At 41.7% G+C, this 20,387-nt stretch overlaps 2 protein-coding genes across 8 annotated transcripts in view; one reads left to right on the forward strand and one right to left on the reverse strand.

Annotated features, from left to right (window-relative positions):
- LOC115765791 (dual specificity protein kinase splA) overlaps window positions 1-18,376 on the forward strand; it is a 76,914-nt gene extending 58,538 nt beyond the window's left edge. For 4 of the 7 annotated variants that reach the window (XM_030709477.1, XM_030709476.1, XM_030709478.1 and 1 more), the window contains 9 exons: window positions 728-934; window positions 3,069-3,211; window positions 3,290-3,446; window positions 5,130-6,446; window positions 12,286-13,402; window positions 14,221-14,609; window positions 14,676-15,658; window positions 15,844-16,070; window positions 17,064-18,376. In XM_030709477.1, coding sequence (XP_030565337.1) covers window positions 728-934; window positions 3,069-3,211; window positions 3,290-3,446; window positions 5,130-6,446; window positions 12,286-13,402; window positions 14,221-14,609; window positions 14,676-15,658; window positions 15,844-16,070; window positions 17,064-17,251 — 4,728 coding nt within the window. In that variant the 3' untranslated portion in view covers window positions 17,252-18,376. Of the gene's footprint in view, window positions 1-727; window positions 935-3,068; window positions 3,212-3,289; window positions 3,447-5,129; window positions 6,447-10,372; window positions 10,404-10,869; window positions 11,086-12,285; window positions 13,403-14,220; window positions 14,610-14,675; window positions 15,659-15,843; window positions 16,095-16,805; window positions 16,969-17,063 lie in introns of those variants that run through there. The other 3 variants (XM_030709481.1, XM_030709483.1, XM_030709482.1) reach the window with 3 other exon arrangements.
- Window positions 18,377-19,238: 862 nt separating this feature from the next.
- LOC115765628 (eukaryotic translation initiation factor 3 subunit F-1) lies at window positions 19,239-20,276 on the reverse strand. Its single transcript, XM_030709279.1, has one exon. It carries the CDS (start codon window positions 20,193-20,195, stop codon window positions 19,353-19,355), a length of 843 nt encoding a protein of 280 aa, XP_030565139.1. The 5' UTR covers window positions 20,196-20,276; the 3' UTR covers window positions 19,239-19,352.
- Between the last annotated feature and the right edge of the window lie 111 nt (window positions 20,277-20,387).

A 20,387-nucleotide genomic window follows, 5' to 3' on the forward strand; every position in this document is an offset into this window, starting at 1 on the left:
TTCATTATAACTTAATATAATTTGCTTATAACAACATTTTTTTGCACCAATTTATTTTATCTGGAGGAATTTCTGGAAACTTTAGACCTTTTAGATGCTTTTAAAATATTCTTGAATATTTAGATTAATTTTAAAAATCATGTGGGATTTCGCTGTTTTTCTTAATTTTCCATACATTAAAAATGTTGTACAAAAAGGTTCTTTTGTAAACATTGCCTTTTGCAAATATTGCAAAATATCCAGAGAAACTGAAAACTGGAAGGTCGTTTCTTAAATTAATGCATTGTAATCTACCCAAATAAAAGTTTCATTATTAAATCTTAAATATCAAGACTTGCATTTTGCATTTTCTCAACCCATATAAGTCCTGTCCAATAATTTATGGAAAGAGGCTCTCATTGCTGGCCATCAAGTTGAATATTAAATGCAATTAAAGGCAGCTCAAGGCGGCTGCGTTGTCAGCTTAATTTCAGAAAGTAAGTAAGTAAGTAAATACTTAATAGGCTTTAAAAAAGTCAGACCCATAGCAGCCCACACAACAACACCAAACACCAATCGAATCAACCAAACGACTGTAAAATAAAAAAATAAGCAACTTCAGACTCTGACTCTTGACTAGTGACATTTGCATTTGACTCGGGACCAGTTAAGCTTGTAGTGCAATTGAAACAATTTATGCTAATTACGCCACTTATTGAATTATTATTATTATTACAATTAATTACAGTCCATAACATCGCCCGATCCAACATCGTATGTGGCAAAGGCGCGTGTTACGCGTCCCACGCCCCCGCCACCATCCAAGAATCCCATGCAATTTGTGCAGATCAAGCCATGCAATTTATATCAGACGGCCCAGCAGCAGCTCAAAAAGGCCGAGGAGGTCAAAAAGCTCAAGGAGGTGAAGAAAGAGGAGCCCGAGGAATGGCAAAATGTAAGTACTACAAATTCAAAGCCTGTAAAGTAAATTGTATAAGATTTTGAGATCATAAAATATAGAAAATAATTATGTCAAATTTCTTAAAAGCTTCTTTTGCAAGCACAGTTTCTTCTCTTTTATATTTAATATAATTCGAAATCTTTGAACTTGCATATTTGCGGTAAAAGAATCTCAGGTCTTCATAATAATCAGTAATATTGGTTGGCATTCAAAGATATCGACTTTTAAACTTGAAAAGTGGGTTAGGTACGTAATTGTACCTTAGATGCTTTTGGATGGAAATCGTTTGGCTAGACACTTACGAGTATCCCAACTTTGTTAAGCCGAGCTATGTAGTATATAATTTTTCTCAAGGGATCAATATTTAGGTATAATTTACTTATCAATACTGAATCTAATGCTATATATATTTTACATCAAATATCTTTAAATATATATAAATAAAGATTCAAACGTTGTACCCACAAATTTTGGCTACATAACCTCTCGTAAATTTAGCATAGAAGTTAATCAAAAAAGCTATTCTCTATTAGGCTTTATTAGGGATTACGCTTGTTGAGTAAACATGAATCTTACACGATCTGGCAAAAGTTATCTATCTAACGCAAGAGAAATTCAATATGCTTGAAGTTTTTAAACAAAATCGTGACAAATTTCTAAATCGCTAGTTGACTACTTTTTTGCGTTATGTTTTTTGTCGTATGTGTCTAAAGATAAACGACGCACAGCGCTTGGGCAGGGCACTTGGCTCGTTATATCTGTGGTCATATATCTGTGGTACTAACTAGCATTGGCTCTAGCTGTGGCTCTGGCTCTGGCTCTGGTAATATGTATTTGTGACTGGAGCGGGCCTGCTCCAGTTTCCAATGCACGTCGCTGGAGCGGACAAATGATATTGCATAATCAGCTGTTACTTGTTTTCTATCTTGTTTACTTTCTGGTGCGCTTATAGGTATTTTTTACAATTTTTGTTTACACAATTTGCGTTACATGCAAATTTGTATGCCATAACCTCAAACGAAATAACGCGCCCTTTGACGTAACTGTACCTCATTACCTAATCAGCCGCAGTGTGCAGCATTGCATTTGAAACGATTGCAAACATGAAATATCTTTGTCATTTACAATTTGGCCAACGTCTCTATCGATTTGTCACTTGCGCCAACTAATTTTCTTGTTCCCATACATAACTTTTGTTTTATATATGCGAAAATCTATTAAAATTCGCATAGCGTACGGGTCGAACTGGGTCTGGGCCTGGGACTGACGCCAAATGATGGGAAAGGAAGTTGAAAAATGCCGTTTTAATGGCCATTTGGTGAGCGACAAAACGCGCAGATTGTTTTCAACGTGATTTCTGCAGGAAACTTTGCAATCTCTCAAAAGTTTTTATAAAGCAAAAAAGAAATAAAATATATAGTTTTTGACCCGCAACTTTAACGAGCAAACTTATGAATTCTGTAAAGTCTGACTGCTGAAATTGTAGCAAAAGCTGAGATATTCAAGAGTTTTAAAAACTTACTTTAAAGTAGAGCTTTAAATTGATTAGCTTTTAAGCAAGACGGCTAGATAGTCGCTGATTATTGTCTGCATAATAAGTTAGAGCATTCAACGGAAATATAGTATATAGGAAATGCTGACCTTATTAAAGAAGATAAAATTTAATCAATAAAATGCCAGAGCATGGCAAAACTAACCAAAAGTCAGTTTTATTAATCAGTTTATTGTTGAGAATTTTGCTATGCCAAGATAAATTGCCATTCAGTAAATTTATTTTTTTCTCCTAATAAAATTATTGCATAGAATATGCATTAAAAGTTAATAACATTTTTTATATCTTGCGCCGCATTACTGAAAGTTCATCTTCGTTGTCTCAGACAATAATAAGAAAAGTAAAATGACTAAAAAAAAATCATTTTCACGCCGCAACACTTTTCACCTTTGTCACGTCTCCCTGGGCCGGGCCAAGTAAGCCAAGCAAAACTTTTTAATTGCCAGAGCGTAGAGAGTGTCGAGTGCGTGTATATCTTACCTTATAAGTACCATACATATATAGTATAGTATAGTACAATGTGCCTTTTTTATTGTATGCTAACTTTCGCTACTTTTTTACAAATCAAATAAAAAGAACCTTGACAATTGGAAATCATCACGGCGAAAACGTGTCGAACATATCATCGATCGTGTGGTGGAAACGAAAAAGCTCGAACTGGAGGAGCATGATCGCACGCGACGAAAATCGAAAACATTTACCGAAATGATGGAGGAGCGGTAAGTAGTACAGCAGCAACAATCCGCGCCCGGAACAACCCATAACTATATCTTTCAATTGACAATAATTCTCTTCAGAGCCGAACGCGGAGGTTCACGCGGACGCGTCAAGTTGGCGTCCCTGGCCGTTTACAACGAGGACGAAGCAAATGATTTGAGCGACCTGGGCATCGGCACCAGCAGCGCCAGCGGCAAAAGCAGCTTATCAGAGGATTATGATAACAACAGCGTTATGGTGAGTACTACTAACAATTCCATGGCACTTGAGCCCCATAAGCCCAAAAAATATTTAATCACAGCCAGCTCATATTTATTAAAATATTTGTTGATTTATTATCATAATATGGATAAGCAAATAATTTAGTCGTTGGTATAAAACTATTTGAGACCTCTTTAATATATAGAGAAAAGGCTTTGTATTTTGGGTGGATCCTTTTATCTGTTGTATACTTCAAATATTATTCAAAAATATAGACAGAAAGTTATATTTCTGTGATTGTTAAATTTTTGGGACCAAGTTTTATTTGTTTTATTTAAAGATGATTTTAATCCAATATTTGAAATGCAGTAACAATTTTTATATAAAGTTGCAGGTCAAGGTCTTATTGTAAAGTAGAAGTGTCGCAATTACAAATAGCAAATTAAAAATATAATATACATTCTTCGTTGTCTAAGACAATAATAAGAAAAGTAAATTATTAAAATTGAAATATTTATTTTTATGTTCTTATTTTTTTTTAAACTAAAATTTACGCAAAAATGAGAGGTATATGTTTTTATCAAGAATTAAAAAAAAAGATCAGTTCCTCGCAAATAAGTATTTTCCTACATAATGAAAACATGTACAAAAATGACCTCATTATGATGTTTTCATTATCTATGTATTAAATGTATTTATAATTTTCTTTCGGCGGCTTTGTTTCATATTTTGCTTTGTTGTCGTCAAAACGTTTATAAACAATTGCAACAAATGAGCAATTAAACCGAGTTTATAAACAATTTGCCGCTGGGACTTTCAATTGAGGCTCAGTTTGAGCCACTGATGTTGGAAAGTGTTGCCAGCGACGCGAGCTAATAAACACAAATTGTTTATTAATCAAATGCGTTCACAATCACAATCGCACAATAAAAAATAATAAACAACAAACAACACAAGAAAAAATAAATAAAAGAAATAAACAAAACAACATTTCACATTGCCATCAGATTGAGCAATTAGAAGCGCTTGTCGCCATCGCATATACAAAATTACAATCATATAGTTTATATGGGATTTCAGTATTTATGTCGGTTCATAGCATCTGGGTGATGGGTATGTTAAGGTTAAGCAGGCAATATCACAAGCAACGGGGGCAGGAGTTCAGAAATAAAAAGAGAAAGTGTCTGACTTGATCGAGTCTAAAAATAAAATAGACAATGGGAAAAAGAAAATAATAAAGAATCTGCTAAAAATAAGTTAAAGAATAATAATTAAATAATTGAAGAATGAAAGAAAATTGTTGTAAAGAATTTGGAAAGTAATAAATACAAAATATATTAAAGACGCGAAGAAGTTTAAATGGATATGAAAGTAATAAATGAAAGTGAAAATTAATTTTAACTAATTGATTGGTATAGAAAATTAAAAAAAAAGAAAATGTTAGCCATATAAATTGAAAGGTAATGTTAGGCTTTAAATACTTACTAAATAGGACTTCTATTTGTACTTTGTAGACGGTATTATACTCATAGAAGGAGAAATATAAATCTCTTGAGTTAAAATACTTCTATACCTTCTGTCTACAAAATGATTATCGGCATTCCAAAAAAGTCTATGCTTGATAAAAATCATATAGAGTCTAGGAAAAATAAATAAATATATTATTTGTATTTGTTCTAAGCCCATTATTTAATCCACTCTCAACTATATTCTTTACAGAGTGACAATGCCGATTTGGACAAAGCCATTGGCGCCGCAGGTGCTGGCAGCATTGAACAGCAACAGAATCACATTAACAGGAACAGGATTGGCAATGGCAACGCCTCCAGGCAGATGGCGAGCACCTCGAATGCCAGCAAATTGCAGGCAGTCGGCGAAACAACAGCAGCAGCGGCAGCAGCAGCCACACGGGAGTACATCTCGTCGCCTGGCTATGACACCTCGTCGAGCACAGCGCCCGCCAGCTCACCGGATCCCTGCGAGTACACCTACGAGGGCGCCATACAGGACTACAAGCAGCGGGTGCAGCGTGCAAGCAGCAATGGCAAAATCTGCAATAACAATGCAGCTGGAAATAGCGAAACCATTGCGTATCCGACACGACGTGGCAGCAAGATTGAGGATCGTTTGAGCGGCTTCGAGGTCACCTCGCCCAGCGACACACAGGAGGGTGTCGAGAAGCAAAAGGTGGATGTGCCCAAAGTGGACATATCGAAACGCAAAGAGATCTTCGAGCAGCGCGACACTGAGCCAAAGCCAATGCTGTCCAATGGTGCAGCACCCAAACTGGTGCTGCGCGAGCGTCTCACCAACGGCAATGGAGCCGCGGCACCAACACTGGCGCCCGCAGCCAAACAGGAGGTGAAGCGCCTGTCGGGCGACATATGCAGCATACGCGATCGCATGCAGAGCCTGGAGCAGCAGCGCAATGCATTCAACTCCAGCAAGAGCGTGGATGTGCCAGTGCCGCCGCTGAAGCAGCGCCTGAATAGCCTGCAGCATGCCGTTACCAAAGAGGAGGAACTGCAGCAGAAGAAGCCCCCGCTGGTGGCTCTCATCGATGCCAGGCAGCTGGAAATTATGCGCGGCGAAGAGCAGCGCATGCGTCAGCAGCAACAGCAGCAGCAGCAGCAGAAGGAACAGCAGGAGCAGCAAAAGGTGACAGCGCCGCCAGCGCTGATTGTGGAAGAGGCGCCGTTGGCAGCGCACGATGACAGCGGCATACAGGCGGACAACAATGAGGAGCTGCTCAAGGAGCAGCAGCAGCAGCAGCAACAATTAAACGAGGCCATTGCCGCGCTGGCGCTTGAGGAGCGTCAGCTGGAGGAGGCCGCCAATGCGGTCAATCAAATTGAAGCCGAATTTGATGAGCTTACCGATCTGCATCCATCCGCTCTGCCAGCTGCCCAACAACATGCACCAAAAGCAGCAGCAGCAGGAGCAGCTAAAGCAGCAACACCAGCACCAACAGCAACATCTGCAACAACAGCAACCACTCAGCCAGCGCCGGCAGCGACACGGGACATGGAATTTAGTGTAAGTTCTACTAACAATTTTATCGAATCCGCTATGTTAAGTCCACGTAGTCTGAGTGATGATTATGATAATGTTAAAGATAATGTTGTTGTTGTAGTAGCTTCAGCTTCCAATGCGGTGTCGGTACAACCCAAAAATCAGAATACCCAATATCCCAATCCCAATCCCAATCCAGTTTCCAATTCCTATGCTCCCAACTCAAGTAATTGTAACTTGCGTAGAAAGCCCTCCAATGAAATGGTTCATGCGCGCAATTTGTTGAAAATGTTCAAGGAAACCTTTCAGAATGACGATGAACTGAACGAGGCCGCCGAGCAGGAGCCACTGTTAGCTCAGTCGCCGCCTGGTCAGTTTAGCCAGACCTTTGACTTTACCAAGACACCGAACCCAAAAACAACACCAGCACCAGCACCAGCTCCCGCACCCGCACAGATTCCTCTTCAGCAAACCGAATCAAGCGCGCGACACTTGCCAAGTGCTACACCAACACCAGATCCAACTCCAATTCCCTTAGCCACAGTCCAACAACAGCAACAGCAGCAACCACAACAACAACCCACACAAATACCACGCCCACTGGGCAAACCGCCCATGTCACCCAAGGCGGTGCGTATAAAGCCCGCATCCACGCCGCAACAGTTCAGCATCAATGGACGGGTCGAGATTTTCAATTCACGGCAACTGGAGAAACCGCCAACGCCACCGCCAAGACGCGCCTTTAAAGCAGAGCCTGCAGCAGAGCCCCTGAGCCCCACCGCTGGGCATGAGCATGTGCATGTGCCGGAGGTGGTAATGTGTGCGCCACCCGTTACCATTGTCTCGGCCGAGGAGCTGCCGAAGCCCAATACGGTCAAGGCCTTGTCCAGTTGCTTTGGACAAGCCGCAGCGAAGCCGTTATCCCTGGGTAGTCCAATTGGCGGTCGTAAATCGGGCGTCGTTACCAAGTCACCAGCTGGAACGCCCAACTGCACATCTCCAACTCCAACACCAGGCATAAGTGTGAGTTTCGATGCGACTCCTTTGCCCAAGGCGCTGCCACGCAGTCGCATACCACAGATAACGCCACCAGCTTCACCCAAGCACAGTCGTAGACCTACGCCCACAGTTGATGTTGTGGATCATGCGCTCATTGATCGCAGCTCAGGGGATTATGCGCCCATCGTGGGCCAGACGCAAGCTGTGGTTCACACGCCGCCAGCAGCCAAGGTGGGTGTGAAGCCACCAACAAAACCGCTCAGCCTAGATCCACTGGCGCCCAATGATTCGCTGCAGGTGCACGTGACATCGCCCTCCGAAATGCCCGCACTACGCGTCTGCACACCCAACGAGTCCAGCCTTTTCAAGCTGGCCGGCTCGGCGCCCACATCGCCGAGCTCGACGGGCACACCTGCCTTGGAGCTGGCATTGTGCCAGCAGTTTCTGGAGCGTGAGGCCAGCAAGCAGCAGTTCGAGCTGGCTCCTGAGGATCGGCAACGTCTGGAGCTGCAGGCCGTTGAGGAGGTGCTCTGTGATAAAATAGATGTGGCCAAGATGCCCAAGTTGCCCAGCACCGGGTGTCAGACAATAAGCGAGCAGCAGCTGGAGAGCTGCGATGGTATCATCAAGGAAGAGGCGCCGGATCTAGCAGGCGCGCCCAAAGAGGAGGATGTGGCACTCTGCGTTGGTTTACTCGATTGCCTGGCGCCCGCCCAGGAGCCCAGCTGTGAAAGCATCGATGTGCGGCAAAGGCCAGTGCCGGCTACAGGCTACCAGGACATAAGCGATGCGGATGTGAAGCGCTGCGACGGTTGGCATGGTACCAAGGAGCTGAGAAACAGCAACGGCAGCAAACCGAATTCACCCATTAGCACTGCGCGTGCAGCACACTCCAAGGCGTTGATAGACACCTGCGAGCAGATCATTGCCGAGGAGCGTTTGGCCAGCAGCCAGATGATGAAATCATCGCTGCCCGAGGTGAGTGCGGCGAGTGGTACAAGCTCCACGCCGGGCACACCATCCGTGAGTCGCAAATCTAAGATACCCATACCCAAACCATGTTGCATATCGGCTTCGAACACGGACTCCATAGGACGCGCAGGCTACCTGCCCACGACGGCGCCGGCGACTACCGAGCAGCCGCTCATAGCACGCACTCTGTTGGTGGAGACGGAGATGAATGTCAAGCAGATGACGCCGCCCAGCTCACCCAAGGCAGCAAAGGATGCCCACGAGAAGGAGAAGGGCAAGGACAAAAAGAATAAGACTAATATATTTGATTTTCTGCGTCGCAATTTCGGACATCATGAGGAGCCGGCGGCGCCCCAACCACATCCCACACTCAATGAAACTCTCGAGCCCAAAGTGGTGCTCACAAGCACACGCAGCGGCGTCGATGTGGTAAGTGCGGATGACTTTATAAAAGTGGACAATTCGAAATTCTACTTGGCCAACGATGAGGTCCCACCCTTACCTCCTCCGTTGCCCAAAACACCAGCACCGGTGAACATTGAAATACGAAAAACCATTACAACAGACCAGATTCTCGAGGAGCACAACACGGAGCAGGCGTTGAGCCAGGAGATAAGCGACCTGCTCGATGATGAGCTAAACAAACTGGAGGCAGCGTCAGCGGCGGTTGGTGCTGGTCACTGAAATAGCACGACAATTCAATAGGTTTCATTTAGGAAGCACTTGGGTAATATTTATAAGTCAGATCAAGTGACTTTAAGCAATTCTCAACCTAATGAACTTGTCCGATAGCTCTCTTCTAAAATATACTCTGCATAGATGATCAAAAATATACCTCTGACATTTTTTCTGATGAAATTATATTTGAAAACATGGCAAGGCAAATAAAATACTCGTAGAACTTCAAGTTTTTTCCTAACTTGTCCGAAATATATCCTGATTTAATATAACCTCATCTAATCGAAATGAAAACTCGAATTTATTGATGAATATAATTTCAAAATATGATATCACTTTATTTTTTATTTTCTTATTATATATTTCTGTTGTGGGGCTCAGGCTACGTAAGCTACAGTTTCTTTATTATTTCTTTGTTCTTATTACTAAAACCAATTTTTATGTATAAACAACGAAATTTAATTTTTATGTAAAGAAAAATGTGAAACATGTGTTTTATGGTTATATATTTTATATACTTAGCGTGCTGAAAAAACTTCTAATACACAAAAAAATATCACAAAAAGCATACCAAAATAATAATAAAAAAAATATAATAATAATAATGACAATCATAATGTTGTGCTATTTTATGAATAATCTCGAAGCAACTGAATAATTTGCACTATGATCGAAAGCTGCAACGGATAAAATTCAAATATTCAATACCACTGCTTGCAATATTCTCATAACCAAACTGCATCGTCAAGCAGTGCCATTGTGTTTTGATGTGGCAAGCAGTCTATTTGCTGCCCTGGACTTCAAACTGCTTTAATTTGTTCACAATTTCCCTAGAAGGGAATTTTTGAATAACAAGGTTTAAAATGCCCTTTGATTTAAATTCAATAAATTAATAAATATTTAATTAGCTGAATACACAAAAAAAAAAAGAGTTTTAAATGCAACGAGAAAGGAAGACTTTCTCTGGTATTAACATATTTCTAATGCGCCCTGGTCCTTAAAGTGTTCTGTCTTATCCCATCCAGATGATTTAGCGTAAGTAAGTCCCCAAGGGTTAAAGGTTTAACATTTAAGGCTTTTGTAAATGTTTTCTATATCTATATATATTGTGCATTACATATCTATCAAACTATCGTATTATAAACATAATCTGTATGCATTTCTCTTACATGACTTGCGCTCGTATTGTTGGCTAAAATGTATAATGTATCAAATTATCAAATATACTTATGATATGTATATTCTATATATATCTATATATATATATGCTACAGTTACATAGTTTACATGCTTACTGCCAGCAAAAGTTGTTGCAAGTTTACAATTTTCGAGGTAAGCGGTTGTGTCTCTTTCATCCACATCTCTCGCTCTCTCTCTCTCCCTCTCTTTTACTCTCTCATATGTATTTACCTTTGTCTCATTTATTGGTTCTTTGCTTTTGTGTTCTGTTCTGTTCTGTTTTTGTGTTTAGCTCTTAAGTTTTCCATGCGTGTTCCAGCGATGTATACATAAGTATATCTATTTAAAATGCCAAAAGTCACAAGTGTCACGACCTCCGCCCTCCCGCCCAGACGACCCTAGTGGGGTTTCAGTTTAACACTGCATACAGCGGGGCGCTACAAGACCGTAATCCCCATATCGTTCCATATTTTGCTCGATTCTCTCAGTATTTGTTTTTTGCACTTTTTTTATTTCTGCAATTTTGCTTTATCTGTAAATGAGCTTTGTTAATGCGACCCTTACAACAGTTGCGTTTAGTCGCCTTTGGGCTTTCAACTGTTTTGGTTCGATTCCGGGCAACTATTTACCCACATACCGGGCACGGGTACAATATCTGCCCCATTCGCAGTTTATCTTTATAGAGTCCGACACGTACAAACAGACATATCTAAAAATAGCCAGATACCGCGTCGGGGATGCACTACTTTTAGTACTTAGGACAATCAATAGCTCCATCTGTCGATAAACTAAAGTGCGCCAGTCTAGCAAATTATTTTGTGATCGATACATAATGGTAACAACCAAAATCAAAATATATAATATAAAATTGTAACGATTTGTAGTGTCAACATGGTGTGATTCAAAAAGATTCCATAAAGCGAAATCTCTTGAGTATTGTCCAAGTTAACATATATAACAAACATAAATATATATAATGATTGATCAATGGAATTCTACAAAGATATTGCTAGAAAGCAAAATCGCTTGGGTCTTGTATATATAAAATATTGTCTACCAAACTAATGCTAATGCTCGAAACTTTTAACCTTGGGTTGCTCTTAATTCTCTTAATTCTTAATATTTAAATTCGATTTGCTCATAAAGGAACTAGAATTCTTTAATTTGTTTAATTGTAGAAAACAATTCAAGAATACATTCAGAAACTCGGTACACTAGCTTAGAAAATGTTTTCAGATTAATATTAAATGTTACACAGATTAAGAAGGGGCTTTAACCTATTTCTTTTCTAAATTTTATTTCATATATAAAAATAAGCTAGAAAAACAATTTGTCATAAGACCTTGTTATCAACTTATCTTGCATGTTTGCTTTACAAGTTCAGATTGTTGTATAGCTTGAATCATTTGCTTCATAACTAAAAAAGAAACAAAGATAAATTTTTTAAAGACGAAGCTTCTACATGAGACTTATAATTAAAGGTTGCCATGTAACAAATTTAATCCTGTGCTTTTCAATCCTTTGGTAAGCGTTAAAAATAGGTTATCACTGCTACTGAGCTTATCTACACTATTTAGACTTAGTCCACTCTTCTGAGTGTTCAGCTAGTGTCGTAGTTAGGAAATAATTCAAGTATAATTTAGCTCAGATAATAGCTTATCAAGCCGTAAAATCGTGAAGTGCTTCCCCATCGAATTAGCTATCAGTTTAAAAATCGCATAGAGTATCAGAGCGTCGATCAAGTCGAATCGCTAAATAGCAGCAAATATTTATTAGCTTGGCTTGTTTGACTGCTGTAAATAATGGAACCCTTTGACTGAATTTGTTTTCATTTATAATTTTCTTATCGATTTTGTGCAATTTTGTTCGCTGTTTTTTTAATGATTATTATTTATTTATTATTATTATTATTATTTTTTGCTAGTGCAGCATTTTTAGCAAACTAACTTAATTAAAATATGTGCGATGATGGCGCACTTTTCTCTCTCTCTTTCGCACGCTTGCTGCTTTGCTGCTTTGCTCGCTAACTCCACAGATCAACGAAGCTCTTGATTTGGCGCTGGAAGCTATTGACAGGGAGGTCAGCAGCGCGCAGGACGAGATGGAGCAGGAGCTAGAGGAAGGGACGAAGGCGGAGCAACAAAATATTGAAAACGATGATGATGAGTTGAAGGGGCCGAAGGAGATGGAACTAGAAACTATAAAGCCAAGTTCGGGAGAGAAGGAGTCAACAACAAATGTCGCAATGCCAAATAAAACGGATGAACAGAAAACGGAAGAGGAGCAGGAAAAACAGGATATTATGGAACAACTGGCAATCGATAGAACGGAGCCCATCTATGAGAACATCAGCTCGACTATATCTATGCAACAAGTAGATAATGAACAGACAGCAATCACGATGTTGATTCGACGGAGCCACAGAAGAAGCATTCCAAATAAAAGCAACAATAACAATAACAATAATAATAACGAGCATAATCAAACTAACAATAATAGCAACTGCAACAACAACAATCAAATCGACACAACAACAACAACAACTACAATGACAACAGCGACAACAGCCGCCGACTTGGAGCCGTATTACCAGGTGCCCAAGGCAACGGAACCCTATTACGATGCACCTAAACATCTGCGTCCGATACCCGTCTACGAGAACATTGACATCTTCTACACGGGCCTGGAACTGGGCTCCAGTGTCACGAGCCTGGCGTCCGCACTGGAACCGCCCAAGGAGAAGCCGCCGCCGCCACCCACAGAGCCACCCACAGAAGATGCCAACCCCGATGACGATGAGCTGGACGCCGGCACCTGGTCGTCGGACAACACATACGAGACCATTTCTAGCAGCACGCGCCGTCAGCTAGGTCAGAGTCCGAGTCAGGCAGGTCAGGGCACGCCCATGGCACAACAACCCTTATCGCCGCCCATCAAGCGCATGAACTCGACGAAGCGCATCAAGAAGGAGCTGCGCAACAAGCGCTCCAGTTTCCTGGGCATCGAGACAGATGCCGATCTCGATGATATGGACAGCTATTTGGAGCTGACGGTAGCCCCGCCGCCGGACATGGCCCAGCTGCTGCAGGAGGAACGACGCCTCGAGAAGCAGCTGTACATCAAGGCGGGTCTCTGTGACAGCTCGGATACAGGTGAGTGGGATGTGGGCTGCGGCGTGTGGGGCTAGACAGGGCAACAGAAACCCAATAGAGCTGAAAAACGAGCAAATTACTGACGGGCTGCTAAAGCGGGAAGGGAAGCTCTGGAAATGGTCAGGTTAAGTATAAATAATCCGTTTAGTGCGTACGGTGAGACAGAGAGAACACGGGGACTATGGTGAACGATTATCAGGTAACAAGGGCCTGTATTTAGGAAAGTCTATGTGCATAGACCTGACAGTTCTTGTAGAAATTCCAGATGAAACTGCGAAGAGTTGAGTAAGCGAAAATTGAAGCAAAGTTTTTATATTTATCCTCAAATACAATAAACAGTTCACTTTTAAGAAAATAATTGCAATGTTTATATATGAAAAAGTACGTACACTGAAATTGATTAAAATCATTCAAAGAATTCCGAACTAAAAAGTTAAGCAAATATTTCGATAGTAACAATCGATTGCAAATATTAATATATATATAATATTATTTTCATGTTACATGATTAAGTGATCGAAAGCTTCCAATTGAGACTAGAAAATGCTTTCTTGATTAAAATCGGTGTTTATTGTCCGATCTTTATGTATTAGTGGCAAACAAAAGTTTGGGCTCATTAATTGTACCTCCACAAATTATTATCTGCGTATACCATAGGGAAACTACTTACAAGTTTAGTCCATCTAACTCTTTTAATCTCTGAAACAAACAAAACAATATTTCAAAATACTCGCAAGGAAAGACTTTAAAATAGATCTATGACCTGTCCACTGATTGCCACTTCATCCTTTGCCTTTGCCCTTGCTCTCACTTAACAGGTGAAAGCCGCGACTCAGGTGTCTCAGAGAATCATTCGCGCCAGAGCAGCGAGCACTATACGAACTCCTCGGAGGAGAACGACACCCCATCAGAGGCAACGCCACCGCCAATGCCGCCGCCGCCGACGCAGCAGGCGCTGGGCTCGTCGCAGCTCGGTGAGATCATCTACCAGAACGAGACGCTGCTGGCTGCGCAGACGCCGCTGCTGCAGACGGTGAAGGGCAACTCGGCGGAATCGTGGACGGAATCTGCAACGGCGGCAGCGGCCGCCACCCAATCGCTGAGCGAGGCAACCGCCACGGCCAATGCAAAGATGCTGTCCATTGAGGAGAAGATACGGGAACAGGGCGAAGTGCTGCGCGTGGAGCGGGAGCTGCTGCAGTTTTCGGTAGGTGGAAGCTTTTATCTGGCAAGGAATTAGAATTGAATGTTTTTTACTCGTTGATCATTTCAGCAGGAGGAGCTGAAGCGACAGCGCGAGAATCTGCTGCTGCGCGAGAATTTGGCGCGCCGCGAGCTGCAACATGGCGCCAAGATGCTCTTGTCCAACAACCGACGCTCACTTCAGGATCTGCACCATGGCCTGGGCATTGGCAATGGCATGCTGAGCGCCTTTCAGCCGCCACAGCCGCAGCTGCCGCCAGCGCCGGCGCAGCAGATTTATGCGAACGTGCCACAGCAGCAGCTGCAGCAGCAGCAGCAGCAACAGCAGCGGGCAGTGCCGCCGCCTGCAGCCCTTGCACATTATCACTACCAGCAGATGGACACCGACTATCGCAAGTCCATGTCGGATCTGAATGAATTCTCCAAGCGTCTCATGCTGCCCCCGACGCCGCCCACAAAACCCTTGCGCGCCATGCACCTGACTACCAATGGCCACGGCCTGGAGCCGGACTATGCGATCAGCGCGCGCCAGCGCAGCGGTTACGGCGGCTCTCTTGTCAAGATTGCGGGCACGCCGCTGCCACCAGCAGCAGCAGCAGCAGCTGCAGTATCGGCAACAGCTGCGCCTGCCCCGCGTCACACGGCAAATCTGGCGGCCGCCTATCATCACCAGTCGGCGCAGAATCTGAGCAACATGTCGCGCAACACGCTGCTGGCACTAAGTGCCACGCCCAAGCCCAAGTACACCGATGGCTGGGTGCAGGTGCAGCAGCAACAGCAGCAGCACCATCTGGCCAACGATGCCGCCTGGCTGCAGAAACGCAAGTCCATGCCGGACTACAATGGGGCACTCTATAACAACGGCCATACCAATCACTGGCTGCTGCAGGAGGCCGAGCATCGCCGCCTGCTCGAACAACAGCAGCAGCAGCAGCATCAGCTGAACAGGCGCTCCATGCCCGCGCCTACATCGAATGGCAAGCCGCTGCCCGATTCCATCATACAAACGCTCACCGAGCGGGTCCAGAGCAAAGGCATTGGCGAACGCAAGCGGTGGGTAGAGTGCCTGACTGGCTCCAGATACTGTAGATTCCTTTTCTATGACTTTTATCGTCAATACGCTTTTTACTAGTACTATATTTGCTTTCTATGTATCAGAAACATATTATTTTATTTTGTATCTATCTACACTTCCTTGAACTCAAGTCTTTAATCTGAATCCCTTATTTTCTTCACAGCTTCGAGGGCAATGGCACCTACAGTCAGTTGAATAACAATGGGCTTGGCCTGAAACCGCTTACCAACCACAACAGCAACAACAACATCATTAACAACAACAACAACAGCAGCAACAACAACAACAACAGCAGCAACAACAGCAGCAACAACGCTGCCAGCAGCAATCAGGAGAAGGTGCTCAGCGTTAGTGGCAAGAAGAAGTGTTCGCATTGCGGCGACGAATTAGGTAAACTTTGCTACTACGTTGGTTGTGAGTGTGGTTCTTCTTCTTCTATTTCAACTTATACTAGTATCCCAAACATCGTTGACTACATTCATAGGCTTTAGAACGCGATATCATCTGATAAATAAATACATCTTATATAAAGCTGCATCGTTCATTAGGAAGGGAACACATATCTAGACACCAATCTTTGCATCCATGCATACATATATATGCTACGCTTAGGCGATGGTAATCGTGATATCTCCATTACAATATTACAACAGCTGAAATCAATTATTATTGTATTCCAATTGCAATTTAAATTAAATATCTAAAAAACTCACCCAAAGAGTGGGATATGAGTGAATGGTATATAATTTAACTCGAAAGATATAAAATATATTTTACCGACTCAGGATTTATTTTGATATCATAAAGAAGAAGCTGGAAATTAATTCCAAAACTATAAAAATAATTGTATAATCCCAAAAAACCAAGTGAATTCGAATATCAAAGCTCCTAAATAATTACATTAAAGCTTCTTGCCATCTATCCATATAAGAAATATTTCCCAACTAGTTATTGTAATGAGCGTAAAATGTATTCCCAACTTTACTTTCTTCACTCTACTGTTGCTCTTGTTTCACACATTATTTTCTCTTGTTTTCTCTCTCTCTCTCTCTCTATCTCTTTATCTCTCCCTGCCTCTATCTGCTGCTCTCTGTTTGTGTCTTTTTGCCTACATGTCTCTCACAGATTTGGGCTGCACCCACGACAATTGTCGGCAGGTGCACAAAGCGCTCAAATACATTGTCTGGGTCTAAACAAGCCGCCAACTAAAAAAAGACTTATTTAAAGACTAAACTAATTTAAGATTGAAAATTTAACCTTAATATAGCTGCACTGCAAGGCTGCCAGTAAGGTACCTCTGACTTATAGATTGTCAGTTTTCTTTGTTTTTTTGGAGTTTAACTCTTGAGTCACCCTAATGCTGTGCCTATGTTTTTAATGCAGGTCGCGGAGCTGCCATGATAATTGAATCCTTGCTGCTGTTCTATCACATCAACTGCTTCAAGTGCTGCGTGTGCCACGTGCAACTCGGGGACGGACTGAATGGCACAGATGTCCGTGTACGGAACCACAAGCTCCACTGCCAGAACTGTTATTCCAGCGACGACGGCATCAAATTCAGCTGCGTCTAGGCTCGCTTGGGGGACCAAAGGAGGATGCCACACTTGTTGTCGTATTTTATTTGTTACAACTTGCGATTGTTGTTGTTGTACTAATATACATACATATATATATATATATATATATATATACATACACATGCATACAGTACATATAAAGTATATGTTAAATGTTGAAGCTTAAGCCTAAAGTCAATTTATATATATATGAATATGAAGTGTTTGTCAGCTAAATGTTTATCATCGAATGCGAATTATCGTTCAATTTTGCAATTTTGCATTATATTGATAGTGTTTTTTGATTCAGATTTTAACTTTTTATATATATTATATATGTATACATGCAAGCGATTACGATATGTGGTATATATACGCATACAAGCCAAGCTCTCTCGCTCTGATGTTTTTTGCCAAGTCAAAGTCAAATTCAAATATATAGATGCATATATTAAATGTGTGTTAAGATGAAAAAATGTCTATGAATATTGTTAAATTTCTGCTTCTTTTTTTGAATATTGTACATTTGCCTACATTTACATACGCATACATACATATATATATACATATATACGGATTTATGTTTCGTTTAGAAACAAGCAAGAAACATTTTAATTGTAAATTATTTAGAGCTCTTGCTGAATTGCCTATTCGTAGAAGAGTTTGAATCATTTAAACGATACAATTTTAATTAATTCACCAACCAATTTGTTAACAAACTTTGAAGACTTGCAGCAACACGCCCAGCTCCTAAAAACCTTCACGACGTACCCAATGTACCTAAAATCATATAGTGCATAAAAATACATACATACACACAAGCATACACTAACAAATATACATATCTGCATAAATGAAGCGATTTAAATTCTAATTGTCGTTATTATTTGTATAACATGAAGCATAAACAAATAATTGTATTTAATATATTTGTATTTTCTTATTCTTATTTATTGTAATTAAGCATAAGCGTCAAAATGCATTGAATGTTGTTCACATTTCTGAATGTTTTCAACATCATTCAATCTGAGTTTTATGCGCATTTCATTTGAATACAAATTTGAACATTAATGCGGTATGCGAAAAACTTTTTTTCTGTAAAAAGGCAGCTGGAATTTCGTTTAGTTTTAAATAAAATATATACATATTGCAACCATAACCAAAACGAAATCTTTCAATTCATCAGCGTGTGAATCTGAAAAGTCATTATTACACGCTAGATCTATAGCCTGGACAAATAGCATAAATCTGCTTGTGTAATCATCGAAATCTATAAAATGGAATCTACCATTTTCGATTTTAGAACCAGCCCCATTCTTGCCATTGCCCCCATTTGGCATTTTTGTCAAATTTGGTCAATATTTTTTTATTTTTTGAATGCCAATCGTTACCTGTTATTCGCTCAAACCCAAAACGGTATATCATTTCCAGAATCTAACTCTTATTATCTGAAACGTGTAAGTTCGAACTTTTTGAAAAACTTTCGAAGTATCATAGCTGCATATATATTTCTTACTCTCTTGCTGTCTGAGCATGCGAGCGTGTCTCGAACCCGAACAAAAACGAAGACGACTATGGACCAGCCGCATATGAAATGAGTGGCCCCAGCATTTTACACTAAATGTCCCGTCTATAGTTGGTTTGGTAAGTTGTTAAATCTACTCAGATCTTGTAAATATTAATCGTTTCGGACTCGCTACACTCCGTAGAGAAAACAGGATTCAGAAAAATTGTAACCAACCCAATTTAAGCATAAATTGTGATGTAACCCCTTGCAATGTTTGTTAAATTTTATTATTTTATTTGATAGCCAATCAATAGTCCTGATCTACACGAGTACGAAAAGATATGTCACTCAAAAATCAAACATTATAAATCCGAGAAATTTCAAATTTTGTAATAACTAAATTTCTTAGTACAAACAAGGAAGCGCCGATATTGACAAATTTTAAAAAATTTAACAAACATTCACAAGTCACCTTTTATCAATAATAAAACCAGGTTTCTCGGTGATCTGAGCACTTTATTACTTAGACGCATTAACGGGAAATGAAGAATACGTAGAATTTACTTTGCGCTTAAATCTGACTTAAAACCCCAAGGAGCCGCACCTCGACTAAGCCGTTGGCAGGAAAGTAAGCTTCTCGTTGAGCTGCAGCTGCGTCTTGATCAATTGTGAGAGCGTGATAACCATCAGCAGATCCCGAACATTGGCGTTGAACATTTGGGTGAACTGCTCGTGGGTCATGTGTGGCACTGAGTGGATGAGGTCGAGCAGCTGTCGTCCGACAGCGTTATCCGGTGTCACTTTGTGAGCAATAACATCGTCCACGTATTTCAGTATGAGTTCGAGCAGCGATTGCAGTTTCGTCGACGCTTCAGAGATCTGTGCTAGGTCCAGCATTGGCGGCACAGTCTTGGGCCGATGTGCTGGCGATACGCCCACCGTCTTTTGCAACAGCTTCAGGCCAAAGGTCTCGGGCTCGTAGCTGGTCAGCTCCACGGGAATGGGGGTAAACATGCAGCCGGTCTTGCCGCCGGGCACGCCCAGCTGAATGCACACATAGGCGCGCAGGCCCATGCGGCCGCCCTGCAGCGAAGTGTCCACAGTCAGATGGACCGGGTTGTTGCATTCGCGCGCATAGTACTCGTGTATGACGGAGCTGTGATTCGTCACCTCGTTGCCTGTTGCCCACCAGCCGACGACGCTCTCATTGGCGTTCACCTTGCGGTTCAGATCGTACATGTCCAGGGCATAGCTCAGCTCCGCCTCCACCTGGTCATCGTGCTCCTTATGCGGCACACAGAAACAATTGGTAACCTCGACAACTCCCTTGTCAACCGAGCCCAGCAGGGTGCCGATAACTCGATGTGAGTCGGCATTGCGACGTTCAAACGCGTCTACAACTTGAAACAGCACCACGGGATGCACGCGTACAGTTAGATTAAGCGCCGACATTGTTATTTATTTTAATTAAGAATGCAAAAATTTACAAATAATTTAGCAATCGCCACGCTGCGTGAAAAGGACCTAGGGATGGCAGAGCATTTGCGATTGTTTGTGGTGGGTGGCCGATATTTTTGAGGCTGTCCACTTGTGGTCAGTTTTGGGGCAACACTTTCATAAAGTGCTGCCAAGCTGTTGGTTAAA

Source organism: Drosophila novamexicana, unplaced genomic scaffold (assembly GCF_003285875.2).
Source record: "Drosophila novamexicana strain 15010-1031.04,08,12 unplaced genomic scaffold, DnovRS2.1 tig00000986-arrow-arrow-pilon, whole genome shotgun sequence".
Classification (NCBI taxonomy): Eukaryota; Metazoa; Arthropoda; class Insecta; order Diptera; family Drosophilidae; genus Drosophila; species Drosophila novamexicana.